The following is a 12483-nucleotide window of genomic DNA, read 5'->3' on the forward strand; positions in this document are numbered from 1 at the left end:
TGGTGGTGGCAAAGTGAGCTCTGCGGGATTCCTCTGAGAATTTCTGTAATGATGTGATTCCTTCCTTTTCACTATAACTACGTGACACGCGTTTCAACGAGTACAGCGCTGCTGGTGAGGGCAAGGCTGGTCCCAGAGCGCGCCTCGCACCCAGAGTCACCTGTAGTGTGTGTGTGTGTGTCTGTGTACAGTACAGGCTGGCTGCATCACCACCACCACCGACTGTAACTGTAACCCCTACCTCTTTCTTTCATTTTTGCATTGCATTTGTATACTTTATTGTTTGCATTTTGTACTTCACTTTGTACTTTAGGTTGTACTTTAATAAATAATAATAATAATAATAATAATAATAATAATAATAATAATAATAATAATAATAATAACAATAATAATAAATAATAATAATAATAATAATAATAATAATAATAATAATAATAATAATAATAATAATAATAATAATAATAATAATAATAATAATAATAATAATAATAATAATAATACACTTTATTTGTAGCACCTTTCATACAAACAAATTGAAAATGGGGGACCCTGATGTAAACAAGACAAACGTCTTTCTCTGGTCTGCATCCCCTTAACAATTGTGCGTATTGAGCCGTACTGTATTGTACCCATTCTGCAATCTGTTAAATAAAGTGTTCATTCATTCATTCATTCATTCATTCATTCATTCATTCATTCATTCATTCATTCATTCATCCATTCATTCATTCATTCATTCATTCATTCATTCATTCATTCATTCATTCATTCATTCATTCATTCATTCACTCACTCAACAAAGTGCTTTACAACAGAAAAAGACAGGCACGTTAGTTTGTATATTGTATATTTTGTATAGTCTTTGGCCTTTATTCTTTTTACTGTACAATTTACTGCACAATCCCAGGGGGCTCATATAACAGAACCAAGCATTTCACTGTAATGTGGACATTATATGTGACAAATAAAACACAACTTGAACTCGAACGTGTTACCCGACCACCCAATAAAAAATCACGAAGCTTGAAGAAACCGAAAATTCGAACTAAATATGTGTCGTGGCCTAAATTGGCCCCGGCGGGGTGTATTTTGGGCTATAAGGGAGAAGTTAAAGGAAAACTCCAACATTTTGGGAAATTAGCTTATTTGGCATCTACCGTGGAGTTAGACAAGAAGATACCTTTTCGTCTCTGCATGCAGTAGGAGTAGGAAGACACGCACTGTTAGCCTAGCTTAGCGTCAGTCACTGGAAGTAGGTTCCTCCATTAGTCTAGTTCCCAACGTCTTCCTACTCCTACTGCATGCACAGAGAAGAAAAAGGGTATGCATCTTCTTGTCTAACTCCAGGGTTCCCAAAATGTTGGAGTGTTAAGATACATAAATGTTTCGTCTCTGCATGCAGTAGGAGTAGGAAGACGCGCACTGTTAGCCTAGCTTAGCGTCAGTCACTGGAAGTAGGTTCCTCCATTAGCCTAGTTCCAAACGTCTTCCTATACTCCTACTGCATGCACAGAGAAGAAAAAGGTATGTATCTTCTTGTCTAACTCCAGGGTAGATGGCAAATAAGCTAATTTCCCAAAATGTTGGAGTTTTCCTTTAAATATGTTTGTATTGAAGCCCCCTCGTGTTGAAATAGGTTGTTTTCAACAGTACAAGGTCAGGAGGAGGATACTGGGAGCTCTGGAGCTGGTCACTCTGGTCTGTTTACATTCCTGTATATCTGACGCGGTGCCAAGGGCAACTCACCTTGACACAATCACGCCAGCTGGCGCAGTCAGGACTGTGTTTTGTTTTCAGACGTTTTATATTATGAATGGTTGATACATGTGATGATAGGGCGTGGCGCCAAAAACAGATTAAAATGAAATGAGAAGTTTTGAAGTCTGCACGTACCTGGTATCTGGGCTATGTAGGTTTCATAGAATGTATAATGATGACTCATCCTGTGCTCATGTCATAGGTCTGACCTCACATGTCACACTGAACACACACACCAAAGCAGATGCTAACCTCTTCGAACCCATCAGAACTAAGCTCCGGGCCTTCGCTGCAGCTACCCCCACCCCTCTGGAACGCCCTCTCCAATATCCGTCATGCATCCGTAATCATTTAAAAAGCCCTGAAAACCCACCTTTTTACCCTTGCTTTCAACCCATGAACTCCTTCCTCTCTCACCTTTTTATATATATATTTTTTCTCTCTCTCTCTCTCTCTCTCTCTCTCTCTCTCTCTCTCTCTCTCTCTCTCTCTCTCTCTCTCTCTCTACTAAAGCTGTATTGTATTGTATTGTTTGTTTTGTAAAGTGTCTGAGCATTCAGAAAAGCGCTATATAAATCTGATGTTTTATTATTATTATTATTATTATTATTATTATTATTATTATTATTATTATTATTATTATTATTATTATTATTATTATTATTATTATTATTATTATTATTATTATTATTATTATTATTATTTATTATTATTATTATTATTATTATTATTATTATTATTATATTATATTATTATTATTATTATTATTATTATTATTATTATTATTATTATTATTATTATTATTATTATTATTATTATTATTATTATTATTATTATTAAAGTCCATTAAACATTACTTGAGTATCCATTCATCAATTTACTGAGATCCTTTTTTTTCTTTTTTCTTTCCCCCTCGTTGTTAGTTTCTGTGGAGGTGCCGGCCTAGAGGAAGAAGGAGGCCCTGGCATCAGAACAGGGTCAGTGCAAACTGAATGCAGGATCAGTTAAGTTTATGATCAGACAACAACAACAACATACAATCAAAACAGTGCCCTATAAGCGTTCCTTTGAGAAGAGGTGATCCAGCGGCTACTGTTGCAGCTGCAGAGGCTGGTATGTGTGTCAGGGGCTGGGCTGGCTGGTGCTGCTGGAGACGCTGTTAGTTCTGGCTTTAGATCACAGTGAATACCTAGAAGAAGAAAATAATTCTGACACCTTGGCAGAAGCACCAGTACACCTGTGTTTAAATCAAACTATTGTGTGCAGCAAGTACGTCTTTTACATCATAAAGAAGACATGCATGCAGGTATATCCTGCCAGTGCCGTTGACTATACTGGCATTACAACTGGAGTTGGTCCTATATAGTTAGGAAAGACACATTTACCAATGGGGATTAATCAAAAATATAATAATAATGAATATATATATATTATATATTATTATTATTATTATTATTATTATTATTATTATTATTATTATTATTATTATTATTATTATTATTATTATTATTATTATTATTATTATTATTATTATTATAAGGAGCAGACATAATACATCTCAGTTTAAACTGAACTGTGAGGCAGAAAGGGATGGACATTAATATACCTCTGTTTATATCAAACTACTGCATGGCAGAAAGGGACAAACGTCAGTACACCTCAGTTTAAACCAAACTACAGTGGGCAGGAGGTAGTTTGCATATAGGGTAGCCTATGCCTTATCCAGTTTGACTCATACATTTGAATGAACGTAATCAAATTAACCAACAATCCGAGCACAAGTGAGAATACCCCTGGCTAGATTTCATTGCTGCTGTGAAGAGTTACGTAACTAGGAAATAAAAGGATATTTCTATTTTCTTAAATACCGTAGACATACAGTATATATAGTACATTAGATATATATATATTTTTTATATGATTTACTGCAGAATTGCATAAAACAGTGGGATAACAATGCAACGACTGAAACTTATGATTAGAAAACACTCTTATACATGTTAACTGTTAGTGTAAACTCTGCTCTTCATATTACTGGCATTGATGGGTAGTTAAGTAGTTAACCACATGTAGTTCAGTTGTCAGTTTAGCAGTAGTTGGGTGGTGGTTTGTTCAGTAATTCACTATTTGGGGTCATGTATGGTTTAGGTATGTATTTCCCTGGAAATCTTGTATATTCCTGATTCCATCTCAAGAACTGCACCCTGTCCTTTCCTCAAACACACCCTCAGACTTGAGGACTGGCCTCTGGCCACTAAATTAATCACACCCACACTTTACTTTAGTCCAGTTGTTGATGAGATTCCAGACTCAAGATTGTGAACATTTGGGGCGGCTGGGTGGCGCAGCGGACATTGCACTCGTCACCAACGCAAGAGACACCGGGTTCGACTCCGGCTGTCGGCGTTGCCTCCGCATGGGCCAGCCGTCATACTAATTCAATTGGCAGAATTAGCGGGTGGAAGTCGATGGGTGGTAATCTGGACGTTGTGGACAGCGACTCCTACAGGTCGGTTGGGGACGCCTGCACAGCAGAGACAGGAAATGGCGGGGGTAGTGTGAGCCTCCCACACGTTACACCTCGCCACTGAGAGTCCGCGCTGGCAGGTGAAAATATGTGACAGGCTGCCTCCTCGTGTACCGGAGGGGACACGTGATGCAATGCTTCTATCCTCCTTACAACCGGCCAGTGGGGGGGCATATGCGAGCAACGTTCAAGACAGGGGAGGGAAGAATTGGCACAATAGAATTGGGATGGGAGAAAAATTGAAAAAGAGGAGAAAAAGTGGATACAAAAAAAAATATATTTTTTTGGAGAGTAGTTAAGATTTAGCTTAACTTCTTTTCATTGTTAAAGATGCTATAAGTGGAATTTGCTTTTGTTAAAATAAGTGTTAAATAGCTCTACATTCTGAGAGTCATCACTGGTATAGAGTGTTTGGTCAGTAACATGGATCTCCCCCTCCACTCTGCAGTAAACAGAACATAGATATTCTGGTATCCCATTCCCACTTTATCCAATCAGGAGAGAGAATCCTATATATATATGAAATCTTACCAAGACAAATTTGCATACTGCACTGGCAGATTATATTACTACTTTCAATCAGATATTTGCTTAAAACTAGGTTTTATTTCTTATTTTTGTCAGACAATGTTTGCAGTGAGAGTTCTCTCTCCTGATTGGATAAAGTGAGAATGGAAAAATATGTATTTTCTGTGTTTACTGCAGAGGGGAGGGACTGGGAGACCCATGTTACTGACCAAACACTCTATATCAGTGATGTCTGTCAGAATGTAGAGCTACTTAACACTTATTTTAACATGTAGAACCGAAATATCACCTACAGCACCTTTAAGTAGCTAGTAGTTTGGTACGTGTCTAGTTTTTTACCAACAAACTTGCATTTTTCCGCGATCTGATTGGCCACTGACGTTTCTGGTCATGTGACATCTGCGCCAATCGCGTGGCGCCTGTTTCTGCGCCTATATCCGCCTCTAACAGCCTGCAAACTACCTAACGCCTAGTTCTATCACTGGTTAAGCTTAGGCGACTCTTTCGAAGTTGGTTAAGGTTAGAGTTTGGAATCAGGGCTGGTGTTCTATCGCCCTGCTCTAAGACAAACTCTAACCTTAACCAACTTCGAAAGAGTGCCTAAGCTTAACCAGTGAGAGAAACAGGCGTCACGCGATTGGCACAGATGTCACATGACCAGAAACGTCAGTGGCCAATCAGATCGCGGAAAAAAAATCAAGTTTGTTGGTAAAAGCGTTTGGTACACTACAGTTTTAGAAGTTGTTTCCTCAACACTGATCACTGGTAATCTCAAGGTCAGCTGGTGTTCACCTGACCCTACTTCAGGAACCACTGACCTAAGATGCTATATGGTTGATAAGATTAATCGTCTGAACGATCAGTGCATGGAATATTGTGAATGGGGATCTAAAGCTGAAGGTGACAGGTTCGAATGCTGTGCAGGCCTGTAGGTTTATCAGCCCCAGGTCATGTTCCACAGACCCACAACACGTCTTCTCTGTATAGGAAAGTGTCTTATGCAATCTCAGCTAAAGTCACGGTGATTTACGGCGCCGTGCTGGCACCACGCTACATATCTCAGTCCTGCTCATTTCCCCTGACAGAAAGAAGCAGCCACAGACTTTTGGAGGGAAAATGTATTTTATTTTCTTAAATAAATTTTCTTTTTTTACAGTTACAGTTTCGTTACCGAGTAGACGTGAGGTTAACCAGGTTCACTACATTGTGTCATCAAAGAGAGAGAGAGAGAGAGAGAGAGAGAGAGAGAGAGAGAGAGAGAGAGAGAGAGAGAGAGAGAGAGAGAGAGAGAGAGAGAGAGAGAGAGAGAGAGAGAGGGAGAGAGAGAGAGAGAGAGAGAGAGGAAACAGTTTAAGCCACACATACACACACCTGTGTGTTCTATTGCACAATCCTACCACTTAATGTCCTCAGTAGCCGAGTACAGACATACTGGCTCGCAGTCTGTCAACCATCCAGCGTTAAACAGCAGGATTAGAGAAACACCCCGACAGAACCGCACTGGGCTTTGCTGTCTGTAAAAACAATACATCACATCTTATGTGACTTCTGTTCTGTCAGATGGCAAATTTGTGACAATTTTTAGAGGTTCTCTCAAGTGTTTTGGTTTAGAAGTATGTTAGCTTGCAAGCTAGCAGCGCTATATGGCTAATAATAACAGTTATATAAGCATGTACCTGACACTCAGCCCATTGGCCTCAGTGAACACAGTAGGAGAGAGGTTTGGCCTAAAAATATCATACCCAGCTTCTCAAATTAACTCCTCTTAAAGGATGTGCTAAATTTCAGTTTTGCCACATATTAAAATACTCGGCAGTCATACATAAATAATAAATTAAGAGGCCCAAAACTTGAAAGAATTTATACACTTGTCTTATATTTTTATGACAGCAAAATGTCTTGTGTCCTGCGAGATCAACACGGCAGCACCAATAGAGATGACCCCATCGTAAAACAACCTTGTAAAAGTGTGCAATAAAGCTGCATCTTAGCCTCTACCGTCTGTAAGCTATACTCTATCAAAGTATTCACCATCCATTACATTCAACCTCTAGCCGAATGCTTTGCAATATATACAACATGTAAAAAAAAAGAAAAAAAAGCATAAATGCCACAAATATTACATTTCCAACTCAGCCTTACAGCAGAAACCCTGTTGCATTCATTCAATGATTCAACATTTCTTTCAGACACAAAATAATGGAATGACAAGAATCTTTTTTGGTCACAAAGAAACAAAATAAGTGTAACTTTGGTTGTGCACACAAGCGCTTCATAAAGTCTAAAGGAGTTTAAATGTTTACCACGTTCATTTATATTCCTACAGTAATGTGTCTATGAACCATACTGTAAATTGTCATGGGAAGGTCATGTATTTTCTACAGGAGAGTTGACTCCGATCAGTCATGATGTTCACTCGATTGCAACTTCATATAGCATCTCAATTCATAGTAGTAGCAATTTATACAGGATAATGCAAAAATAATATTCAGGAAATGTATCACATTTTACTTTATAAAGAGCTTACGCATTTCACTGCGAGCATCATTCAACCCACTTTACTCCAATCTGTCCTACTGTATATCTCCTGCTGTTGAAGAGGAGCTATCTTAATCTCTGTGTGGTCTACTCTGTCCTATACATGTATGTCCTGTTGGTGAAGATGATTAGCAAGCATCAGTTCTGTGTGGTCTAATCTGTTGTATATGTCCTGTTGGTGATGATTAGCAAGCATCAGTTCTGTGTGGTCTAATCTGTTTTATATGTCCTGTTGGTGAAGATTAGCAAGCATCAGTTCTGTGTGGTCTAATCAGTTTTATATGTCCTGTTGGTGAAGATTAGCAAGCATCAGTTCTGTGTGGTCTAATCTGTCCTATATCTGATGTTGGTTAAGAGGAGCTAGCATCAGTTCTGTGTGGTCTAATATGTCCTATATGTCCTGTTGGTGAAGATGATTAGCAAGCATCAGTTCTGTGTGGTCTAATCTGTCCTATATCTGATGTTGGTTAAGAGGAGCTAGCATCAGTTCTGTGTGGTCTAATCTGTCCTATATATCCTGTTGGTTAAGAGGAGCTAGCATCAGTTCTGTGTGGTCTAATCTGTCCTATATATCCTGTTGGTGAAGATTAGCAAGCATCAGTTCTGTGTGGTCTAATCTGTTTTATATGTCCTGTTGGTGATGATTAGCAAGCATCAGTTCTGTGTGGTCTAATCTGTCCTATATGTCCTGTTGGTGAAGATTAGCAAGCATCAGTTCTCTGTGGTCTAATCTGTCCTATGTAGCCGCTGGTGGAGATTAGCAAGCATCAGTTCTCTGTGGTGTAATCTGTCCTATATCTGCTGTTGGTGGAGATTAGCAAGCATCAGTTCTCTGTGGTCTAATCTGTCCTATATAGCAGCTGGTGGAGATTAGCAAGCATCAGTTGTCTGTGGTCTTCACGTGGATGGAGGACAGACTTTTGCCCAAGCTGTTGAAGAGAGGAGATACAAACGTGTCTGTCAGGCTTCTCCATACCACCTGGATTGAAGGTAAAGCCATCATGCAGCTCTGCACCATCGGCATCACCACCCTGGAAGAGAGCAAGAGAAGACATCTCTGTAAATCTCAGGAGTATTTGATTAGCAAGCAATATGCCTCCCATCTAGCTAATATGTCTAGGAAACTGGAATCTTAGTTCCCATTAGACCCAATGGATACACAAACAATATCAAATCAAATCAAATTAAATGTATTTGTAAGGCCCGACAACACATGTTAATGTCCCCATGGACATAACAATAAGTCAAGAACAAAACAAGAACACCATAAGGTCCAACAAATTAAAAATAAATGCAAAATAAATGAATGAATGAATGCAAACACTCCCAGACATACCCCACACGAAGGTAAGGAAAAACTCACTAAAACCTAACAATAGGAAAAAATGCACCACAGGCAGTGTGGAGGAGAGAAACCTTAGAAGGGCCATTCAAGGGGGGATCTCCCTTCTTAGATGTCGGTGATAGTAGTGTTGCAGACGGACAGTTGGTAAGCATGCACTCATGTGTGTAGTGAAACACAGATGAGTACATGCAATAGCAACTGAACATTTTGAAAAATTAAAGATAGAGCTGGTAGCGATAGAAACTGAACATTTTGAAAGATTAACGATAGAGCTGATAGCGGATCTATTTGAGGCAATATCTGAGCATAGTAGGGATGCAAAGATGTAACTTTTTCACTGCTTTGTGGAATCCTACATTTCAAGTATTGGACGATATAGAGTACAATCTGATCCAACCCAAACATCCAACAGCAAAGACTTGGACCATTTTGTTTGAGGCGACTGGACCAGAATGAACCTGTCAAATCTCCAAGCGGAGGGTGGTACACAAAGACAATGTCTAAATGACCGCTGTAAATGGGTGCTCCGTTCAGAATAACGTTGGTCAGTTTCAGTCACAGAACTCATTGGAGCTTTGTTTTTGTGTGGAAGAGACTGGTTAGGGCCAGGCTGCCAGAGTATATTAGTTACCGTACTCATAGAGGCGCCACACAGTAATTCCAATGCTCAATCATTCATAAAATTATTTACAACATTTGATCTCTTGGTCTAAGACATTCTTCATTTAATACTCAAGAACATTACCTTGATAATATTAAGGCACCTTAATATAAAGTAAGTAAGTAAGTAAATGCTCACAGAAACCTGAATAAAGCGATATGTCTTGAAGTAATCTTTGTCCTAATCGTGTAACCTGTTGAAAAAAGCCTCCAGGAAGCATTTTCCTTGTTTCATAGAACGTCTTTGTGAGACAAAACTGGTTCAACGTAGCACCCGATCAATCTGAAAAGACTATGCAGGTAGGTATAGCCTAAAGGCTTTATGTGTAAATGTAAATGTGTGATATATCAGTATAATGTAGGTTCATCTGCCAGGTGACATCTATCATATCAGGTGCCTTAAGACACGACATCTGCAGCTGTCAAATTTGACTATTTAGGCCAAATTGGTCAAATCTTGTGTCAAATCAATACTAATTATAGTATAAACCAGTAGTTATTATGCCATCAAATAGTAGTCTTTACGATACACTATCACTTCAACATGTCGCAATTTCTAGCCTATACATAAATGAGGTATCACACAAAATAAGAGCGGGCCCTCAGTGCAGGTCCATCACAACACCTCTAATTGTGAAAGCAGCACTGTAGTCATCACCGCTGGCATTCCAGATATATTGACCAGCAAAAAGGGTCAGCGTTTCAACAAAGCTACCATTTGATTCTCTATCGATTGCATACCTACTACTGTACGTGCCCAGGTGACTTCCTCACTACATTGTGATTAAACAAATCGACCCAGAGGTCGAGACCTGTTTTTTTTTTTTTTTTTTAGTGTGCCAGTTAAAGCTGTTACTGTAATGTCAAAGCTGAACTCTCTCCGTATCTGAAGAATGTCCCACTCTCCTCTGCAAACAGGCCTGTGTGCCTGCAAGTCGAACTAGAATGCCAACTATCTGGCTAGGGTTACGGGGGCTTTTATTCCACTATACCAGGGGAACTCAGCATTCCTCCAGACTTTCCATCAAGCGCTCCCTTTTGGAGCAGACACACATTTGATGTTATTTCAGCGAGTGTTGTTGAAGCGATGCGTTTTTTTGGGGGGGGGGGGGGGGGGGGGGGGGGGGGGGGGGCGATGTTTGTGAACGTGAACGTCGTCGCGTGAGTTACCGGCAAACCTGGAAGCACCTGGTAGCGTTACACATGGCGTGTATAGGCCGCACACATGGGCGGAGAGGAATGACGTGATTATCCAAATAGAATTATGAACACTTCAAATTTGCACAAGTAACTTAATACTATATAAACAACGTGATGATGTCAATGCAGGTTTGTCTAAACAAAAAAAGGGCCTGGATAAATATGCTGCCAAGTAGGCCGCATGCATGGAACATTTGGCACGTGGCCAACCAATATGACACAAGTCTATAGAAGCTTCCACACAGGTATATAAGTTCAGAACGTCGTCATACCAAATATGAACACAGCTGAGCACGCCGAAGAGGAGCCCCAGAACGAAAGCCATGGGGACGGCGAGGAGCGTCGTGAGCAGTCGGTAGAAGACGTATTTCACCAACTCAAACACAGCATGGCTTCCTATCCATACTCTGTCGAAGCTGTGGGCTGAAGAGGGCTCTGCGATGACATCGTCAAAACCGATCTGTTGAATCACACACAAGCAAGCGGCACTAGTGTCAATTAATATTATCTCCTATTCGAATCGAAATCACAGTTGGAACTGTTTTGAACCACATTGGAGATGATGGACGGGTGGCCTCTATAGCCACTCAAACAACTGCCTCTTTGCACTGCTGCGGTGAGGCAAGCGCTACCGGAGTCCCATGGCCCGTACAGAAAGACTCAGAAGGAGCTTCTATCCCCAGGCCATCAGGATGCTCAATGGCTCTATGTAACACTAACTCAACCATTTATGCGCACACATCCACATGCACACACTCACTTTAAAGACTCACCTTTAACATTCACTTTAGACACTTTTTAACACTACACACAGTCTATTGTATCTCTCTTTATTACTAAACGATTTGCACTATACATCCCTGCCTTATTTTTGCATTTGAAAAGGTTTGCATTTTGTACTTTATTTTAGTTCGTACTTTAATTGTATATTGTGTATACATTTACATTGTACAGTGTTTGGTCTTTATTCTTTTAACTTTTTTACTGTATGAAGCACAATATCATGGGGGCGCATACAGAACCAAGAATTCCACTGTAATGTACATGTACCTTATATGTGAGTGACAAATAAAGCAACACTTGAAACTTGATGGACTGATTAATGTGACGCGCATCAAAACGCACAGGCAACCACTTCCAGGTAGCCACGGAGCAGTAAAGTAAGCAGTAGCCTAACCGTTATCAAACTAACAGAGGTGCCTCGCACTAAGCAGCATAAAAAACAACCATAGTAAGTAACCGGTAAGTAACTACTCAAATGGGCAACCACTGGGTAGGTACGTTTCACTTTCATTAAAAAGCCATTACGCACCGTATGCAACCTAATATTTACCTTCAAGTGCGCGTTGATATCATTCGGATCTCGGTCCGGAGGCGCTGTGTAGAGTTTCTCCTTCTTCGACAGAATCGGCTCTATCGACCTGTTGAATTCGTCTTCGTCCATAATCACGCTCGTTTCCAATTTCTCCTTTTCGAGACCCATTTTTCACTCGACACAGACGGAGCTCTCGGTGACTCTGCGCGGCGCGCTCTGGACATGTGTGCTGCGCGCTTGTGGAGCGGAGCGCGCTTGGCCCACGCCCCGTGCGGAAAGCGGCGCAACGTGGGGTCGAAGAGTAGACACAACAAACGCACGCGCCCCGGTCACGTCCCGAGGTGACAACAACAGGACAATGATGACAGACTGACAGCACGCGGATGGATTGCTCTGGTTGGATCTCGTTGTCAATGAATGGGTTTTTTAACTCAATTAAACTGCAGGCGATCTATATGGATAAACTAAATGAGATGGCTCCACAATTCTGAGGCTGTTCAGACTAAATCCAGTGGAAATATTGCGTGTGCGTGTGCGTGTGTGTTTGTGTGTGTGTGTGTGTGTGTGTGTGTGTGTGTGTGTGTGTGTGTGTGTGTGTGTCATTTACCA

General features: G+C 40.4%; 1 protein-coding gene across 1 annotated transcript; it reads right to left on the reverse strand.

The window, feature by feature from the left end:
• Positions 1-5934: 5934 nt before the first annotated feature.
• On the reverse strand, positions 5935-12124 carry cav2 (caveolin 2). The gene is made up of 3 exons (XM_084334992.1): positions 11893-12124; positions 10832-11019; positions 5935-8385 (listed from the first exon to the last, which is right to left on the reverse strand). The coding sequence occupies exons 1-3, from the start codon at positions 12040-12042 to the stop codon at positions 8235-8237; spliced, it is 489 nt and encodes a 162-aa protein (XP_084191118.1). The 5' UTR covers positions 12043-12124; the 3' UTR covers positions 5935-8234.
• Positions 12125-12483: the final 359 nt, after the last annotated feature.

Source organism: Notolepis coatsorum, assembly GCF_963971535.1.
Source record: "Notolepis coatsorum genome assembly, chromosome: 18".
Classification (NCBI taxonomy): domain Eukaryota; kingdom Metazoa; phylum Chordata; class Actinopteri; order Aulopiformes; family Paralepididae; genus Notolepis; species Notolepis coatsorum.